The sequence below is a fragment of the Emericellopsis atlantica genome (assembly GCF_019669845.1).
Source record: "Emericellopsis atlantica unplaced genomic scaffold F5Z01scaffold_41, whole genome shotgun sequence".
Classification (NCBI taxonomy): Eukaryota; Fungi; Ascomycota; class Sordariomycetes; order Hypocreales; family Bionectriaceae; genus Emericellopsis; species Emericellopsis atlantica.
The window spans coordinates 106724-126470 of record NW_025764743.1 but is presented as its reverse complement, the minus strand read 5'-3'; the positions used below and the strand labels follow the sequence as shown (position 1 = coordinate 126470).

The following is a 19747-nucleotide window of genomic DNA, read 5'->3' as shown; positions in this document are numbered from 1 at the left end:
AACTTAGATCTGATCCCTGTGCAGCTGTGCGATGGAGAACAAGAAGCGGGAGACCTCAGCTTTGCTAGGATTCAAGTGATGATCGATGCGAGGCATCTCCACAACAATGTCTATGCTCACGCCCTTGGCATGCTACATATCGACGAATCGGAACAGCTGGTCCAAATCCCATCTGCTATCCGCGGACAAGGACGACGAGGCTGTATCAAGGATTCAGGATACTACCGTACGTGCTGTACCCCAGGCTATAGTACGATCCCGTCGTCTTATCAGAGCCAAATTCAGCGTCGTAGTGACCAAGTGCGTTATTGCCGATCATCGGGCGGCTGAGGAATATCAGCGTCCTTCATCGCAACATCTTGGTCGACGGCGCATTCTCGCATCTGGTAAGCCATGACTGCCCAGAATGTCTTCATGGCCTCGATACGGCCTTCCGTCTCGAACATGTCGTACCACGGGCTTCTCCAAGCCTGAACATTGCCCCAGCTCCGGACCGCAGGGTCTTGCTCCGGGGCACCCTCGAGCACGTCCAGCAGCCTCAGGGGTACTCGGACGCGGAGAATGGAGATGTGGTGAAACAGGCAGCTGACGACGAACACATCATCGAACGTCGACCCAGGCACCTTGCCGATGGCCTCATAGCGCGCTTTCTTGTCCCAAGTGTAGGCTGGAGGGCGCACCATGCGATATTTGTCATACATGATCATGTTCTTGCGAGGCTTTTTGGCCAAAGGCAGTCCGTCAGGATCGTTGGGCCTGGCAGCATCTTCTTTTGCTTCCCGCTCAATTTCGCGGCCAATGGGACCGCCAGCACCACCTCCCCAGCGAGGTTTTTGCGTCCACCATTGGCCCTCGCCGAATCGGACTTCTTCTTTCCCTTCCCGAGCGCGATGTTGTGCTGTGATGAGAGCGGCGCAGATTTCCTTGGACAAATCTAGTGCTTGAGCTGTCTCCATGTCGGGCGTGGTGAAGTTGGTCGTCACCCTGGCGCTCACTGCAGCTACTGGGCCGTAGACAAGGCCCGCGCGGGACGCCTCACGCGTCTTGGGCGACTGGAAGATGAAGCTGCAGGTTGATACGAGGTATGATTTGCGAGGTGATTCGGTGCCCTCGGGCGTGCTCAGATGCAATCGCGGTTCCGTGCGAGCAAACGCCACGTTGCACCCGAAATCGTAGCACACCATTTTCAGAAACGCCGTCGTCAGCTTCTGTCGGTAATCTGTGGGCATTGCAGTCCCCTCGGCTGTCCGAACTGTCCTGCTGTCCGCTGTGCCGGCTGGTACGGACTGGGTAGCCTCTGGGGACGGAGGCAGCTCCGGGGGGTTTGACGTATCGTCCCAGAAACTAGTGAACATTTCAAGGCATCTGAAGAACTCATAGGCGTTACCTAGACGAGCATGTTGCTGGCCTTTGGGAGGAGGAATGCGACGAACGGTCCGGAAAGCTTCCTCGTTGGAGTGGGACAGCTCTTTGATCCGCTCTTGATAGGTCTGGCAACCGGGAGAAAGATTACCATTTCTGAGCTGGCATCGTGTGGATTGATGCCTTGTTTGTGCTTCTTCAGGCGAAAGCTGATCCCAGCCGCTGAAATCTGGGATGAAGGACGGATCTGGGACCAGTTGGTCCGTGGTAGCATCCAGAGTAAGGTTGGTGCCAAGGGCAGACAGGCCTTTGACGCCAAGTATGGAAGTGTCGGAACGCCCAGTGTGCCTCAAGAGTGAAGGCAGAGAAGTGCCCGTGTCGACGACCCCATCATGCTGCGCAAAAGGCTGGTATCTCGGAATGGTAACTGGCGTTGCTTCTGGTACATCCTTAACATTGACAACCTTGGCAGTGGATGCAGCTCCTGATGGTGTCAGCAAGGCACGCCGCGAGTGGGTGTGCAGAAGAGTGAGTAGGTATACAGCGACATACCAACGGCTACGTTCCCAAACATCGCACGTGACGCTTCGAAGATTTGGTGCCTCCGTCGCGACTCACGCCGTGATTTATGATCTTCGCCGACACGTGCTCAGTAGGCTGTGTCCAGAGCAAGAGGCTTCTTCCAGAAAGCTGACCATGGGCAAGGGTCGCTGCGCATGGACCCCCCTGACGTCGATTTCGAGTTTCACGGTCCGACTGACAAGCTGTTGATAGAGGGCACGTGATATAACAGACTCGTGCGCCGTGAGAATCCCTTCGATATGGCCATGCAGGTAACGTAGGATAGAGCTGATTAATATTGCCCAACTGACCTGGATAAATTACTGGAGGCTCTCTAAGGTGCACTTTGAAGGATGTGGGCGCGTGGTCCAAGCAAGTCGCATGGATGAAAAGTAACGAGAGCTTCCAGGAGCTGTCCACGCTTACGGCATAGAGCAGTCACCGCAATGCATCCGTTGCAGTGCGCTGCCACCAGATCTGTTGAACCCGGCTTGCGACTTGGATGCTGCAAAGGGGCGCCAACACGTGAGCTCGTCGAATTGATGGCGCCGCCACACCGCTGAGAAATGATCTGGAGTCTTGGATTGATCGAAGCTGGCCGTGGAAACTGGAAAAGAGCGGCCTTTCCTTAGTGCGACACTGTACTGACACTGTGTATTTGCTTGGTTGCTCACCGTCTTGTTGATACCAGGTAGACAACCTCACGCTGCCACGCTGGCGTCAGTCAAGAGAATAATTACTCTGTAATAAACCCGCGGTTCGGGGAAGTCACATTAAGCTCATTTTTAGACAACGTCCTGGAACTAACTACATTGATCAAAAGCCATGGTGTATGGCTTGCCCAGCAAGCCATCAAGACCGAACCATGTTTCGCGTGGTCGCATTTTCTCCAAATCTTTCAGACTCCTGATCACGAGATACAGGGGCATGATCATTAGAATGGTGCAGAAAAGCAAGGTAAGGTAGTTTCGAAACTTCCGAGCGGACCGTATCTTCCTAGCGCAACGGATAAGGCCGCTCTCATGATCGATGGGCCTCAATGCTCACCGTCAACTTCAATCCCTAGGGTATCATGGACTCACAACTCACCCCTCATCACGATTTCAGCTGCGCAATGTTGTTAGAGATCTCTCCACTGCTGGCTCGCTCGCAAGGCGCACACATTCCTCAATTCGGTCTTTAATACTTGATCGCATAGATTCAACAGTCGATATTGGAGGTCATCTTACGCATGGAAGACTGGACCGGAAGGATTGTTGAAGGTGGATGCGGTGGCGCGCATCTAATGCTGATAATCAATAGTTCTTTTCCCCAACTTAATGCGGCCGGATACGGTCGCTATGGCATGGTAATATTTATTGATATTTGCAGAACACCTTCATGGCTTTTCGATACTATTGACCAGATGCGTACCGCTCGGAGCTTCTGAGCTCTGTTGTGCTTCAGGTCTGTCGCAAGACAGGGGTCCTCTGACCCCTGGGTCCTGTTACACCTCCTGGGACGTGCCATCCAGAACTTCGTGCGGTAGGCGTCTGACTCGGACGCAAGCGAAGCCGTATCATCATGTTCGATGCTTTCCTCCTTGCGGCAAATACTCTTGGCCGGAACCAAATGAGTTTGACAAGGTTACCCAGATGCCTAGCAGAGCTCTGGCAACTCTGTGCGATGGCATCGACCTGACCACGTCCAATTCCGAACTTCTCATCTCATTCTTTGTTTTTTTTTTCTTTCAATACCACATTCCCTTTGTCTAGTCTTTTTTCTGCCAGATACGTACAATCGAATTCACGCCGTTCTCGAATTCTTGCGGCAGAGTGCGATTCGAGCAGTAACCCATGCAGGCCAGGGCTTCATCAAGGCTGTTTTCAGGCCCTCTTGGGAAGACAATTCTAATCAGGCAAGACCCTCATTGCGATGGCATCTATTTCACGGAGCTACTCCCCAAAACGCATATGCCTCCGAAGCAATACAAGCAGCCTCGTGGAAGACGACGTGGACGCCACATTGACGCCAACTGTCCTGCCAACTGTCATCAGTGAAACGTCCATTGCCTCCGCAACCGACGAGACGACTGTGCTCGAAACATCTGATGAACCGTCCACCGATGGGCCCAGAGAGACTGCAGAGCAGATCCCTCAGATATCGCCGGGTTCATCATCGGGTTCAGCACCGACTCAAACTGCGGTATCCGTTGAACCAACTCCCAAGACCCCTGGACTCGCAGGGCTACAACTCTCCACTGGCAGCCCGGACGGGAGCAATGCAGGGCTTGTTGCTTCCACTGAAGCTTCTGAAGAGGATGTCAACCCTCAGGAGACTTCAGCGCCAATACGCGTCAATGACGAGGTCACAGAGACCACTCAGGCCGGGAACCTGGCATCGTCAACTGAGAGTATCTCCAAGACAGGCATTCTAAGCAGACCAGAGCCTTCATCTACGCCTGAGCCTAAAAGTGATGGTGGCGGTACCTTCACCAGAACCGACGACGGCCCGACCAACACTGTCGAATTGCCGCCCGTAGTCTCAACTGGCGCAGCTACTGAGGGCGGTGATCTATCGAAAGAAGGCCCCATCGAGCCCCCCAAGGCGCCTGCTCCAGGGACCGATCAAGGCGGAGGCCAAGGAAACAGCGACAACGGTCCGGGAGACCAAAGGAAGGGGGACAACGGCGACACTGCGGGCAGGAATGATCAAAATCAAGAAGACGCCGCACCACCTGCTGATGTCAGTGACGAAAATGAGACTGGTGGCACTGAACCTGAACCGAACACTTCGGAACGAGAAAAGGAGACCCAACCAGCAGCTGACAATGGCGAACCAGGGAAGGGAGGCAGCCCCGGGATAACGCGGACAGGAACGGCCGTGCTATCTTCACCGACAGACATTTTCTCCGGCGGAGACGATGGCGGCAGCACAGATCGAGAGCTGGCAGGGTCAGCTGGAGGAAATAATGGACTCTCAGGTCCCCAAAAGGCTGGCATCATTGTGGGCAGCGTCATTGGCAGTGCCATCCTTTTTGCACTCATCGCGTTCCTCATCTGGTACATGCGAAAACGAAAACGCGATCGCAAGTATCAGTACGTGATCAAGACGCCTATGGTCGAGCAACCGCCCACACTGGACCCGATACCTCGCTCAGCACGCTTGACCGAAGCTGTGGCCAACATGTTCAAGCCGACTACGACCTCGGATATGAGCTCGCGGGTCGATCTGAGTCGTGGCAATTCCCAATTTTCGACAGATGGGCAGCGCAGATCGCGAGCCTTGTCAGCAGTACCCATTGGCGTAAACGGCCATCCTGCCAGGAACGGCCAAGATACTACTTGGCCCTCGGATCCAGGCTCGCTACCAGTGTACAACGCCAGTCTGATGGCTGGCAACACAAGTACTGGCCCATCACTCACGAACGGCAACGCGGTGCCCCAGCTTAGCGACCCCTTTGCGGACACCAATGCTATCGCGACCTCGAGCCGGCAACCTGCTGATCCCTTTCATGACTCACAAGCGATTCCAAAGAGCCCACGTCTGTCTCTCCTCCCTACTTGGGACCCGAGAACCGCTCGACCACGTGGTTCCACGACTGGAAGCATGCGCCAGACTTCTGTGCAGCCTGTCCAGCCGGGCGCATCGCCTCCCATCAAGACGCGACCGACTGCCGCAACGCCAGGACGAACCAATGTCCGGTCGGATCAGTTCGATTTGGAAATCGCGTGTCCGCCCGCGGCTTCGATCCCTCCTGTGCCACGATTGCAACGCCACGAGAGCTACACCTCGCAAGTGAGCAGTCTCAGTAACTATAGCCAGTCGGATTACCAAAATGGCGCGAGGGTTTCGCGGTTTGGCGAGGCGTTGTAGCCGGGAACGGTATCCAGGGGACTGCCGTATAAAGACGAGGAAGCACGGAGTTTGGGTGCGCATTACAACAGATATATACCACGGGGTGCTTGGTCCAGGTTGCACATGATACCACGCTCACTAGCTACGTTTGCGAGAATAGCGGGACTATGACTTGCTTCAATGACTTTATGTTATCATGGATCCGCCGACGTGAACATGAATGATGGGAACTATTGCATTTGGACAAGACTAAGGCAGTCGCTCTAAAGGGTGGTGGCGCGAAGATGGAGCGAAACCAGCGCGTGACATCACCCCGGGCTGATGTAAGACTGATCTGATTGGTGGAAGAGCCCACTTTAACAGCGCGAGTCGCGAAAAAGTCGCGAGAACGCGTTCACTGAACCGATCATGTTGAAGTCTTGAACACTGTATTGAGACATTACGAAAGCTTACAGTTCTAACAATCATAAGCGTGCATTATTCCCCAAGAGCTACATGATACTATGCACGTGTACGGGTAGAATGTCTTGATTCCGTCGGAGTAGCTCACGCTACGTAACTGTGTGTTCGTGACCGCCAGGGATCTACTGGAAACACCGCCCTTCCGTCCGCCCTTCCATATCCTACTTCATCATGGGCACAACACAATACAAGAACGCCTGCTCAAAAAAAGTCCCAAAACTAAACAAGAAGACTCTAAACATGTATCGAGTGCTCGCTAGGCCTTCGTAATCCAAATCACGAATTCTCCATTGCGCATGAGGAGAATGCTGGCGGGCCAACGCCAACGAGTCGCAGGCCATTGTGAAGTTGACAGCGTGGTATCATGTACATAGAAAATATTGCCGGAGAATTGTCCTGCGTGGGTCGCCACGTAGTTCCAATAGTCACTCAAGCACGAGGCTCCTCAAATGTGAGCCTCCGTCTTGCTTGGCTCAAGGGTGTTCTTGCGGCTACAGGACCGCCGGGCGTTTTCCACGTCTTCTGCGCGGGGCTGGGGGTGATGTTGACAAAATCGGCAAGGTCAAAGACTTGGCTTGGTGTGTTGGGGAAGAGGTTGCCACCCCCTGGCGTCATCATCATGGACGACGGCAGGTCGAGATTCTTGCCTCGCTGAGGAGGGGTAGATGGTGGCTCCATGAGCTTGCGGCCGTTTTTCACAGCGGGTGACGGTGAGTTGGCGAGGTAGATGAGCAGATCAGCTCCCTCCTCGCCGGTCTTGCCATTCGCTTTGCTGCTGTTCTCTTTGTTACGCCGGGATCGAGTGTTCATGGGCGGTGTGCGAGGCGCAGGCGGCGAGGAGCGTACGTTGAACGAATGCGCCGGGAGAAGATCGTCATCATCGTCCGAAGGGGCGGCAAAATTCGGCGACGTGAGCTCAGCAAGGTGTCGATTGTGAAAGAAGGACACATCGGGACCAGTGGCAGTCGTAAAGTGTTGTTGCCGGCGGGGCTTGATAGGAGAAGACTGTGCCAGCTGGTGAGATTCCTTCCAGCCCACGACTTCGCCGTTTGAATATGATTTGTGTTTGGTCGGAGTGGCCCTGAACCTTTTGCTCGGGCTCGAGAACACATTGCCATTAGCAATGTTGTCGAACGAGGCCAGGTACGTGCGTTTACGATGGCCTGAGGAGCCACCGCTGGACCCAACAGCATCAGAGAAGAGGGGCGCCTTCAAGGGCGAGCTCATGAGTGCATTGTTCCGGCCAGGAAAGGGGTACGGCATGTCAGAAGCGGTCGAAGAAGACGAGTCGGAATGGTTATCTGGTTCGAGAGCTCGACGACGGCGCATTTCTTCTTCAAATTTCGGTTCGATAGTGTCGAGGGTGAGATCTTCCCAGCCATGCTTGGCCTTGAATTGGGCCAGGGCGAGACGATTCTGGAGGTGACGGGCAATCTTGACATGTCAGAGGGTTTGTGGCATCATAGTGGCCGTTCTCCTACCTTGCTCACTTCCGCTCGCTTGAGCACACAGTCCACCACTTCCTCCGGCTGTTTCTTCCAGGGCGAGGACATGGCTATGGGACCGAGTGAAGAAATCATTCGGGGGAAAAAGGATATTGACTGAAGGTGGTGTTTTGCGGTGGTTTCCGTGGCCTTATCCAACTCAAGAGGGGTCGTACAGGATATGTGGTGAAGTGCTGGACACAGGTAATCTTGGTAGGAGAAGTAAGGTGGTGGTCGAGGGCTGGTTGCTGCGATACAAGATCTCAGCTTGTTGGTATGGACATGGAGAAGGATTGGTGGCTGGACCAAGGGCCGGATTTCAGCACGCTACAGGCTGCGACGGGCGGCGGTAGGCCCGTGCAGGGGCGTTGTGTCAATGATTCAGCCAATCACAGCCTCAACCTGCCGCCAAGCGGCCACCACCAAGCAGGGGCATATAGTGCGTGCAGCAGCGTGAATTTGTGATCCCGTCATCGTTTGCCCATGATCTTGATGGACAAGTAGATATCGTTGCTCAGGCTGTTGAATAGAACTTCCTCAGCCACAGGTTTGTGCTCTGTCAAAATTCCAAGTTGGAGAACTAATTACTTCAAATTTTGGCTTCCTATTGGTCATGTCTGCTTACATGTAACTACCCTGGGTCTTTTATTGCAACATTCCGTGCACATGAATCTGACGTGGCCAAGCCCCTCAGAGCTAAGAAGGGAACCTGATCAATGGCATTGATGGAACATCACTTCACGCGCAAGCCATGAGACTCCAGCGACCTGCTGCTGAAGCAGCTAATGGATGACCAACAGACTGATACCCTACCTCTCAGTAGGCACTCCATGCTCATGCTCACATTTGCCGAATTCGTGATGCTCAGGTTCGAGGCAGATTGGACGCTTGCGGTCGTACAGTAGTTTGGAAGCTTGCAGGCCCCGCTATGGCCGAAATTTCGGCTAACATTGATCGGAAGATGCGTTTCCCAGGGGGCTCCTCCAGCAACCAGATTCGTGAAGAAGTCCGATCGAGATCTGGCAGAACAAGTACCAGTAGTTTTCCCTGACTATTACTGCGCTCGGAACTTTCAGCTTTATTACGCTTGAGGAGTCCAGGATCACAATTATAAGCGCGGAGTTCCAGAGCAGGAGAACCCCAATCAACTGGAATTCGCACGTAGACCACGCATAGAATGCCGTGCCTGTCCCGAAATGTGTGTTTTAGACCGTCGAATTTAATTTCAAGGGGTTCTCGTACTCTGTACAAGCACGAGCTCCAACCAAAATCGTCTTTCGGACAAGGTCAAGGCAAAGGTGTCACACGTATCCGTACGCTAAGAAGTATTATTGCATCTACTACTGCTTGGGATACGCAGATTGGCTTTGGACTACTGCTTGTATTACATCCGCATCGCCCTTCCAAGCGTTGAGAAACATGATTCCAAGATCAGTGGCTAAGGTGTGGTTGCATCCGGCTGTGCAGTCACATCGTATTTGTTCGATCAAGAGGGGATGCTGATCTTCTTGCTGTCTTGCCTGCAACATCACTCTCACGTTTCCCCCATATTAATGATAGTTCACTGTCTTGTTTATCTGACTATTTTTTTTATCTTTGAAACATCCACTCCATCTTCTCCATCTGCCGCTCAAGAAGAACGAACTAATAAGTATCCTCACTTAGTATCCGTAGTCCCTGGACTGACTTGTCTTACGCTGCGCGTGGGAAAACCGCTCCAGTCTCGATGCGGAAACCTGTGACGTCATAGGCCTTTCCAACCAGGACCAACACCCAATTCCCATCAAGAAAGTGAGAAACTGCAACCAGCATCTTCAACACGACGCAGTACTACGAAGGGTGCTGTCATCCCTCTCTTTGCCTTTCGGGCCTTCCTGCTCCTGACTTGAGTTTCACAACCCAACAGTCCATGTCTGATCGACACTTGATCAATTGATTCGGCGACCGTCCGTGGCTTCCATCAAGCTGCGATCCACATCAAGATCGACTTCTTGGAAAACCCACCCCCATCCTGGCAGCTCCAGAACGTCCCACGCGGCCAAGGCCAGCCGTTCCAAGTTGTCAAGTTTCCAATCTCTCTTGCACCTCATAACTTCCCTATTTTTGAAGCCCTCGACCTTCTCAATCAGCATTTGCCGAACCCTTTGTGTATCAATTGTCGAGCTCAAGATCGTATCCAAGTCCTTCCGATCTGCTTCCGATACGAGACGTGTCAGCGCGATCACCCCGTGCTTTTCGCAGCGACAGTCGGCATTGTCTGTACAAATCTCGAAACCGATCCTGTTCATACTGTTAGCGATCCTTTGACTCGCCGTCGCTCGTTTGTCGTTTCAACACTATCACGCCGCAACGTCACCCCACCATCGTAATCAGTAGAGCTTGCAAGGCCGGTCACCACTACATCAATGCTCATTCAGTAACTCTCAGATCACCCTTCGGCTACGACAATGGCACCAACATTCCTTAAGAGCCTCCGACGGCGCTCCAGGGCGAGCTTCCGTACCGAACGTTCAACGACCGACGACTCTAGCGAAGGCGGCGCGAACAGTCAGGGCACAGGTGGCGCGTCTAGTGGTGCTGTCACTCCAGCCTCGATCAACCACCACTCCGACCCTGCTCTCGACTTACAGATCAAGGACACGCCGAACGCATCGCAAACCACCTTGTCTCAAAGGCCCGCCATCCCAAATACCAATCGATACAGTGTGTCGGGCATGTCGGGCTTGGGCGCGCCGTCAATACACGGGCGCCCGAACCTGCCTGTTTCTCAGTATGCTCCGAGAATAGACAACGCGCAGGACGGGATATTTGTACGAGCCATTGCTGGCATGACACGATGAGAGCTTTCTCTAACATCTTTAGGTATACCAAAAGGTTATTCTCTTACATGGGACCATCGGCGACCCCAACCAGCACTCGCTTGATGGCAACCTTACAGTCACGAAACTCGATGACGATTTCCCACCCATCAGTTGGCCAGTCTGCAGCTCGCACTGGAAAGCTCTTGTCTATCTTCGCCCAGGTCCAAACAAGATCAGACTCGAGTTCAGCAGCCCGAAAGTGGTGAACTCCTCTACATCGAACCCAATCCACGCCTCCTATCTCACTCTGCATATGATACCCTCATTGAATGCGCCCCCTTTGCACCTGGCCATCCTGTTAGGGAAAGACTCACCGGGCACATTTGACACGCATCCGGCGCGCGTCGAGAAGGAAGGGAACGGGCTAGAGACGGCAGTCAACAAATTCCGCATGGCCGCCTACTTGTGGCAATCGTTTACCGCCGAGCAAATGCTTCGACACAAATTTGGGCGCAGGACATTCCGTTTCGAGGAAGAATGGACTTCAGGGACTGCCAATCACCGCGACCGCGAGACAGGGAGTCAAAGATCAGAAGCAAAAATCAACATAATACGCTCCGACAAGACTGTTGCTGAGCTTCGGGATCTCAACATGGCACAGCAGCATAAGTCTGCCAACGACAAAGATGGCTTGTTTGGAGTTGCAATGGAAGCGGTCAGGCAACACTTCAACCCGCGGCCCGGACAGCATCTATATGTCACCGTCCTGCTCATGGATGCGCACTGGGATGCTTCGCAAAAGGTCTTGACTGGGCATGCAGCACTGGGAGGTGGATCTGGCGAGGTGCACCTCTCCATCTTTGGATCGCATTGCCTGTACAGTTACCCGTCGAGTCTCGAAGAGGTGGTACCTGCTTTTACAGACTGCACGCCAACGGACACGAACTACCTCGCCAACGACAACAATGAAGCTGGTAGCTCCTGGGAAGCAGCAAACATCGGAATTGGTGCTCACTTGCATGAAGTGGGCCACCTGTTCGGCTGCCCCCACCAGGAGAGTGGCATCATGCTGAGAGACTACGTCGTCTTCAACCGCAGTTTCATAGCCCGCGAGGCCTACTCGACGCGGACAAAGTGCAAGGGCGGACTTTGCATCGTGTCAGACGAGTGTGATTGGCATCGATTGGACGCGTTGCGCTTCAGAGCACATGCAGCCTTCAGAACACCCAACGATCCCCCTCAACATGCCGATGCAAGTATACAGGCCTACCCTTCAGAGAACGGCAATATCTTGGTGGTTGCACCATCGGGTGTCGCCTTTATCGAAATTTATGCTGAAGGCGATGATGTGTGTCACACTTGGCTTGAGTGGCCAGACACCAACGGTGCGGGTCGACAAGTCTCAATCGCTGAGGCTGACCTGCGCGCGAAGATCCCGCAGGCCAAGAGGAAGGGCAAGATTAGGTTATCGATCAAGTCTCATGCTGGCGGTTCCGCGGAAGTTGATGACGTTAAACAGTTCGCCTCTAGGGAATCGTGCGTGAAGCTGGAAGGAGGTGGTCATGCGTTCCGTGGCATGAGGCTAGGTCACTCATCTATGGATGGGTCCCAATCTCATGAAGTCGTATTCGACAGTGCTGTCAACTCCAAGAGAACCTTATCCCGGGTCACTGTGTACCACGGCATGGCTGTGGATGGCCTCGAGTTCTCATATGACGATGGGTCTTCACAGTTGTTCGGCAAAAAAGGAGGCAAGCCCGAGGGGGACACTGTTGAGCTCGGTAAGCACATGACGTGACATGCGGTCAGCAAGTACTGACATTCGGTCTTAGATGTTCGGCGTGGCGAGACAATTACTGGCTTTCATGTCAGGGCTGGGTTCTGGATAGATGGGTTGCAGATTTTGACCAGTCAAGGGCGAAGGTCCAATTTCTTCGGCAACCCACACGGAGGAGACGGGTAAGCTGACCTTTGACATGCTTTCGATGTGCCTGCTAATCACTCTGTTCAGTTATACGCTCATGCCTCCACGAGGCTTCGGTATATGCGGCGTTTCAGGGTCTTGCGGGTCATGGCTCGATGGCTTTTCCATCTTGATCAAGCGATGATTTGGATTACCAACACTCAGGCCTCGGGTCTCTACACATGTCTCGCCAAAGCGCACTGTTTGTGGCGCGGAGTGAACGGGACATTGACCAAGGGTCCTTGTCGCTGATCTACCGACCCAATCCTCGGAAACGGACGCAATTGCAGCCTCTCTACAACCATTGGCTCGGGAGAACAGGGGTTCCTGGGGAGCATTGACTTTGGCGTTGAAACTTCCGACTTAGCATAGAGGATATCACTCCTCTGAGATCTAATACAGCATTGGTGGGCAAGGCAGCATAGGCATAGAGTACACATACACGTTATTGACATGCAGCACATATCATTCATAATGACCTTGCTATAAATAAGCCCTACGAATCGATAGTACAGTCCAAGCATGTGAAGCGATGCTGGCGACTGCGATTGGCGCTAATGCGGTTAATGGTGGCCACGCCTTTATCTACATACTTCTTCGGCACTATATCAATACCGCACAAAACACTATTTAGTGTTAAGCGATGGATCACGATCCGTCATACTGCTATCTGCAGAAGTGTGATAATCGCCAATCTCACAAAAAACTCAAGAGCAAAGCTGCTATTAAAGAAAGTGACATCGTTTCACCATGCCCAACAGTGTCACGTGTTTGACGTAGGAGCTAAATCAAGCTTTAGCGCAGCCACGCAATGACTTCATTGTGCTCTCCCCACTACCAGCGACAAACGTGACGCTTTGGCAATAAGTACGGGACAGCCTCCATCGAATCCAAACATCTTCTACAAAATCGGCCATTCTGTCACTGTCCAAGATTCATCATCTCTGTCCGCACACGCCAGAAACTACAGCCAAGACTCCGTCGACCGCACACGAGCGAAACATGTCAAAACGGGTTTCTACCAACTCCAACGGAGCCGCTGCGAAGGATGCGAGCTCACAAGGCGGTAAGAGATCTACTTCAGGAGCTCCTACAGTGAATGTCTCTAACAAGCCTAGGTATGGACAAGCAGAAGATGTTGCTGTCCGCCGACGTGGGCCACTTCTCTCTGGTCCGCGCCATGCACCTTGCCGACCTTATCACCCTCATGAACGGTAAGAGTCTTCCCTCGATTGCAGTGTGAGCAAGGTGACTGACGTCCCGCGACAGGATTCTGCGGAACAATGTCAATATTCTCGTCATTGCGATATACCCTGGGTGACGCGGACGAGTTGGGCCAAGTTTGGCTGGCCCTGGCCTTCTTGCCGTTCGGATTCTTCTTCGACGCGTTTGACGGCAAGGTGGCTCGCTGGAGGAAGAAGAGCAGCTTGATGGGCCAGGAGCTTGACTCCCTGGCCGACCTGGTAAGTTCTGTCGGGTCTGATATCGCGCGACCTTCAGTGGCTGACCAAGGCAGATTTCTTTTGGCGTGGCCCCGGCCATGGTGGCCTTTACGATCGGCATGCGCTCTTTTACCGATACCGTCCTGCTGACCTTCTTCGTACTCTGCGGCCTCACTCGTCTTGCGCGCTTCAACGTCACTGTCTCGACTCTCCCCAAGGACGCGACCGGCAAGAGCAAGTTTTTTGAGGGCACCCCCATCCCGACTTCATTGGGCGTGGACGCCGTGATGGCATACTGGGTGTACCAGCGCTGGATTCACCAGGACCTGCCTTTGGGTGTGTGGGCTGAGGGCACCGCTTTCGAAGTCCACCCAATTGTGCTGGTCTTTGTCGCACACGGGTGCCTCATGGTCAGCAGGACCATTCGTATCCCCAAGCCTTAGGCCGTACCCTGGACGCGCAGGCAAACGAGGAACGATATGACGTATCTTCACTCGCAGTGGATGAGAGCAGGTTGGATGCGAATGTATTGGCAAAAACGAAGAAGCGCATGGCTGGTTACGTATACGCATTGAAGCAGCAGTGGCATCCGGACATTGATTATCGGCATGTGATATACCATCGATGATTGGAACAGAAACATGATACCCATGCGAAGCTTTCATCAGACAAACGGCGCCTGCAGAGAGCGAGAACGCAAGGTCCATCATACAAAGACGTGACATGTTGATGGCAGTGGTGGTAGTATGTCTTTGATTCAGTAGACGGAAAGCAAATTGTCCCCATGAACGCCGGTTATCCCACACCCTGAACGAGAATTCTTCTTGCACATGTGTACTTTAAACATCCACCCCTTAGTAGCCACCACGGCCCCTTGAGAAGCCGCCGCCGCCGCGGCCACCCCCTCCACGAGAGAAACCACCACCGCCGCGGCCACCACCACCACCACGCGAGAAGCCACCGCCACGGCCACCGCCTCCGCGACCACCGAAACCGCTGCCTCCACGGCCGCCTCCGCGACCGCCACCTCCTCGTCCACCGAAACCACCCCTGGGTCCTCCGCGGCCAGCGCCACGAGGTCCACCCCTTCCACCAGCCCGCTTGGGCTTGGGCGCACCGGGCGGGGGCTTGGGCTTGGGCAGGAACTTGTCGAGCGGCAGCAGCTTCTCGCTTCCAATGTAGAACTTGTCGCCCTCCTTGAAGGATGTCGCCTGGATGCCCTCGGAGGGCTTGATGGTGAAGTAGACCTGGTTGATGGGGCCGAGGACCTCGTCGACCTTGCCGACGGCGGTCTTGTTCTCGAGGAAGATCTGGGCGTTGAAGTGGGGGACCTTGGGGTTGATCGACTCGCAGACCATTTCGCCTTCGCAGGCGTGCATGAACTTGCCCATCTCTGTGTGTGTCCGAAAGTCAGCCATCCACTCTTCTTCATGTCGTGTCCCGATTCACCGTGGCCAACGCGGGCCAACCGAGAGGGTGGGAGATGTCCTACCAAGGATCTGTGCGGGCGGGCCAAAGTCTCTCTGCTGGAATCCTCCACGACCTGTTTGGGCGTCAGCGGCTGCATCCATGTCATGCCTCTCTCACAATGGACTGCGAGCGAGGCTCTTCGGGGGGTCCAAAACGTACCACCGCCACGGCCGCCAAAGCTGCCACCGCGGCCTCCGCCACGACCGCCTCCACGGAAAGACATTGTTGATCGCTGTTGCTCGCTGCGTTCGGGGCGTATGCAATTGGGTATATCTCGCGATCCGGATTTTCCGTGTTTCGTCGTGTGGTCGGAAAATATGGGTGGTTCAAATGTTCAGATCCCCGTATGGCTTCCGCCTTGGAACTTTTTTTTGTGCCTGGTGGAAAATTTCGGCGTAGCGAGCTCTGGGAGCCGGGTGTGGCTCGTGATTGGTGGCGCGCTGCGGAACATAGTTGTGCCGGGTCTACGTACCGCGCTTTCATGGCGGAAGCAATGATAGTGCAAATAAGCCTGTGGAAGAAAAGGTTACAATTGCAATTGGCTTGGAGAAAGCAATTCATGGCTGTGGTGAATACTTCTAGTCTGTCACCAATTCTACATAGATACGCTGCCGGTGTGCCGCTTTGTATGGAGACTCGACTTGAGAGCATGAAGATACGGCCTGCCATACTTCACAAGGTCAACAAGAGGCGCAATTCAGATAACGGATAATTAATCCGAAGCTGCAACAATAAAGATACTACAAAAACAATATACTGTTATCCTGAAGACTCGAGACCAAGTGTCTAGGGGACCGCGCTTTATACCAACCATCCATCCCATCCACCATTGAAGCAATACAGTGAAATCCATACAGAAGCAAACGATAAGAGGCAAGGAAAGACGCAATGAAGGGGAATTATCTATGCCATGCTGTTCCGGGGATAACCGCCGGGCACGTGTAGATTGGAAATCGTGTTCACACTCTCGTTCCTCGAGGTCTGGTTGGTCGGCCGCCTGGGGAGGTCGCCGCCACCAACCTGAGTGCCATCCGTGGTCACATAGGGTCCAGAGGCTTCTGGTGCAGGCACTGGATCTGCCTTGGTCGGGATGGCACCGATCGCAGTTGGGGCATATGCGCTACCGCTGGCTTGTTGACCCTGGTCCTCTGCAAGAGGAGACTCGTTTCCGGAGCTCATGGCTTGAGGTTCCTCGACCTGCGCCGGCTGAGCGGTTCGCTCTGGAAGTGAAGTAACGACAGGCGCAACGAATGTTCGGTCTTGTTGATATGACTGAGGCTGCTGTTGATCTATTGGACCTGGCTGCTGCGCATGCTGTTGCACTGGCTGCTGGTAATATTGCTCCTGTGCTTGTTGCTGATGCTCGGGGTATCTTGCTGGCTCGCTTGTGTATGGGTTTACGCCATCATATTGCGCCTCATGACTGGCAATGACGGCGCTGGACGGCTCGTCAACAGGAACTTGATCAAGACCTCCATAGTTGCGCTGGTCGTGTTCATTCTGGTACTGGCCATACGCGGCGGCTCCCATGGCTGATCCTGGAAGGGCAGTGGCGGCACCGATTGCCTGGGCATCCGAGTGCTGGCGCTGTTGTTCCCGAGCACTGGAGCTTAAACTAGATGTCGATCGTGGGGCTTGTAAGCCACGCTGTGCATTGACTTGGATATCGGATGGAAACCGCCCACCTGGTTGAGATCGCCGAGACGCCGAGTCGCCCCTGGGACCCGGGTTAACGTCGATTTGCGCTCCTGCCGAGAATGGCTCCTCGTCATCGTCGTCGTTGAGCCCGTCGCTGCTAGCAGATCGGGCGGATCGGCGTGAGGATTGACTCAAACTGCGAGAGTGGTGTCGCACGAACTGGTTGCGCTCCTCAGGGGTCTTCTCTGTAAGAGCCTTGATATCCTCATACCAGGCCATCATCGTGTCGTGGCTCTCGGCACGGAACACCCATGTGTGACCTCGGTGCAAGGTACCTGTCTGGCGCCCCTTGAGCACGAACTTGTTGGATGACCCCTCGCCTGTAGAGTGCGAGCCCACCTTCTGCTCGGGCAAGTACAGCGACATGACGGGCGCCTGGCCCTTGTCCGCCGACTTGAACTCGTGAAGGTGGGTGGTGGACAGAACGTACCTAACCTGGTTAGCGGCTTGTTTACGAGTTTTGGCGCATGGACTTACCATCCTGCGGTGTAGCTCTTGAGATATTTGCTCTTGCGCTCGAGTAAACCGGCACGGATCTCCTGCGCAGCCACATGGTCTTGACCCGGATAGTGAATCTGCTCTGCAGAACGGAGAGGGATCGTGGGATCCACAAACTGCTCATCGTGGGTGACAAAGTGAATCCATTCCTGGTCCTTGGGCATTGAGATAGGGCCATCGCGGAGCTCCTCGATGACACCGTATGCATTGTCAGCTTCGCGCTTGAGGATACCAGCGTAGGCGTTGTAAGCCTTCTGAATCTCGCCCACGACGATTGATTCGAGCTCGCGACCAGAGTTCTCGAGATTGAGGTAAGCTTGGTGGAGATAGTTCTCCTCGTCCAATTGACGCTCTACCTGACGATCCACGGCCAAACGCAGGAGGAATGGGTCCAGCTTGCCGGTCGTGCTGGCGTCATCGGCCTCATTCTTCCCGAGCACGTCTTGCAGGTGGCGGACAGCCTTGCGAGTACTGTCCATCTCCTTCTCGACCGTGTTCTTGAAATCCCCTGACAGATTCTTGATCTCCTTGATCTTCTGCTGGAGATCGCTCCGCAGGCCAGTCAAGGCCAGAATGACATCTTCCTCAATGTCCCTGGCCTTACTAGCCTCCGCGATGGCGTTCTTATTGTATACCCGAAGGAACTGGAGCGCATCATCGATACCAGCTGACTTGAGGAAGCCAGGCGGACTCTGGATATTGTTTGACGTATTGGCAAGCTTGATCAAGGCCTTGCCACGATGCTCATAGTGGTTCTGAATCTCACGGAAGTACGCGATCAGATCCTTGAGGACCTTTCTCCAAGCTGCATATTGTCAGAATATATGGTCGCAAAACAAGGAGGAGGATACACGTACACTGGAAGCGGTTGATGAGGATCTCGGTAGGGTTACCAGAGGTAGGCACAGGGCAGAAGAAGGCGCTGTGGGACTCATCGCGGTCCGAGGAGGACTGGAGGGCAAGGCTCTTTACGCTGCCAGCTCTCGCGCTGCGACGGCTGGCCCCACGTCCCAGGCTGCCGTTGCGGCGCATCGAGCTCTTCTTCTTGAGGGTATTTCCTCTGCTGGGCAACTTCCCTGTTGAGAGCTGTTCCTCGTCGCCGACATTGTAGCTGTGGACCGAAGCTGAGCGCTGCATCGTGCTCCCGCCCGCGCGCGGCGCGGCACCGTTACGCCCTCCGTCGATAATGGAGCTTCCTCGCTGGCTGGCGTCCCACTCCTCTGTGAAACGACCACCGGCTGGGTAATTTTCGTTGTATTGCTGCTGGCTATTGTCGACTGCAGGATTGTAGTTGCCTGCGTCGTTGTTTGGCTGGGTCGCGTAGTTCGCATCATGAACGCCGTTGTACGAATTCGCAGGGTGGGCGTCAACACCTGGGTGTGCTGATGACGACGAAGGATATTCCATGCTGGGCGAGACACAATTGACCGGCGACGGCAAGGATCGTCGTCTGCTCGTCCGCAATTACGGCGGAGGGGGATGCTGCGGTGGCAGCGCGCAAAGAGAAAAGCCACGGAGGGTAAGAAAAGAGGAGAATCTGCAAGCAAGTGGTAATGAATGTACAGGCACTCAGACGTTCGGCAGCAGGGACAGGTGAAGGAGGGGGAGTCGGACTGCTTTTGGCGATCCCGCTGGGCAGGAGATGTGGGCAAATGTCGATGAGGTGTTGACGCAATGGTGTTCGGTAGCGGTCGATAGTGGAGGATTGGCACAAGAGCTAATGCGCCGCCGCCGCCCCGTTTGACGACCACGACCAGCTGGCTACCAACAAGTACTAACAGCCACTGGACCGAACGGACGCCGCAGAAGCGTCGCACTTGGCTGAGACTGTTTTCGCGCTGGCAGGCAAGTTTCTTCAAATGGTTCATTAATTGTACCGTGCAAGCAGCCGTTGTGCAGATCGATAGGCTTTGTGAGGCAGTCGGATGCGCCAGGGCCACGGAACAGCAACAAGACCCTGAAGATCAGCTCAATAAATGGCCGTGTCTCTGCCGCTTGGAAGCAGGGAAGGGAATAAGGCAGACGAGGAATAGATACGGATCGCATGCCGAGCTATGTCGGCGCTCTTGGCTGGCGAAAGTGTGACCTACATGGAATGCCACCGTTCCCGGCGATCAGGTCGCGTCGCTACCCAACTCTGACGTACTCGCGATGGGAATTGCCCCGTCG

General features: G+C 54.3%; 6 protein-coding genes across 6 annotated transcripts; 2 read left to right on the top strand and 4 right to left on the bottom strand.

The window, feature by feature from the left end:
* Positions 1 to 305: 305 nt before the first annotated feature.
* On the bottom strand, positions 306 to 1936 carry F5Z01DRAFT_640541 (uncharacterized protein; the record flags this gene model as incomplete). Its single annotated transcript, XM_046262523.1, has 2 exons — positions 306 to 1846; positions 1915 to 1936. The coding sequence occupies 2 exons, from the start codon at positions 1934 to 1936 to the stop codon at positions 306 to 308; spliced, it is 1563 nt and encodes a 520-aa protein (XP_046114099.1).
* Positions 1937 to 3662: 1726 nt separating this feature from the next.
* Positions 3663 to 6079, top strand: F5Z01DRAFT_667171 (uncharacterized protein). The gene has a single exon (XM_046264270.1). The coding sequence runs from the start codon at positions 3838 to 3840 to the stop codon at positions 5776 to 5778; it is 1941 nt and encodes a 646-aa protein (XP_046114098.1). The 5' UTR covers positions 3663 to 3837; the 3' UTR covers positions 5779 to 6079.
* Positions 6080 to 6186: 107 nt separating this feature from the next.
* On the bottom strand, positions 6187 to 8042 carry F5Z01DRAFT_667170 (uncharacterized protein). Its single transcript, XM_046264269.1, has 2 exons — positions 7704 to 8042; positions 6187 to 7656 (listed from the first exon to the last, which is right to left on the bottom strand). The coding sequence occupies exons 1-2, from the start codon at positions 7800 to 7802 to the stop codon at positions 6652 to 6654; spliced, it is 1104 nt and encodes a 367-aa protein (XP_046114097.1). The 5' UTR covers positions 7803 to 8042; the 3' UTR covers positions 6187 to 6651.
* A 2111-nt stretch (positions 8043 to 10153) lies between these two features.
* F5Z01DRAFT_684129 (putative peptidase family-domain-containing protein) lies at positions 10154 to 14355 on the top strand (the record flags this gene model as incomplete). Its single annotated transcript, XM_046265908.1, has 7 exons — positions 10154 to 10516; positions 10569 to 12288; positions 12340 to 12466; positions 12519 to 12575; positions 13584 to 13684; positions 13740 to 13933; positions 13987 to 14355. The coding sequence occupies 7 exons, from the start codon at positions 10154 to 10156 to the stop codon at positions 14353 to 14355; spliced, it is 2931 nt and encodes a 976-aa protein (XP_046114096.1).
* A 648-nt stretch (positions 14356 to 15003) lies between these two features.
* Positions 15004 to 15572, bottom strand: F5Z01DRAFT_597892 (H/ACA ribonucleoprotein complex, subunit Gar1/Naf1; the record flags this gene model as incomplete). Its single annotated transcript, XM_046260741.1, has 3 exons — positions 15004 to 15305; positions 15405 to 15455; positions 15542 to 15572. Coding segments are annotated over 3 exons (384 nt in total), but the record flags the coding sequence as incomplete, so codon positions are not given.
* Positions 15573 to 15945: 373 nt separating this feature from the next.
* Positions 15946 to 19381, bottom strand: F5Z01DRAFT_425226 (PH domain-containing protein). The gene is made up of 3 exons (XM_046259639.1): positions 18436 to 19381; positions 17558 to 18383; positions 15946 to 17510 (listed from the first exon to the last, which is right to left on the bottom strand). Exons 1-3 carry the CDS (start codon positions 18983 to 18985, stop codon positions 16286 to 16288), a joined length of 2601 nt encoding a protein of 866 aa, XP_046114094.1. The 5' UTR covers positions 18986 to 19381; the 3' UTR covers positions 15946 to 16285.
* Between the last annotated feature and the right edge of the window lie 366 nt (positions 19382 to 19747).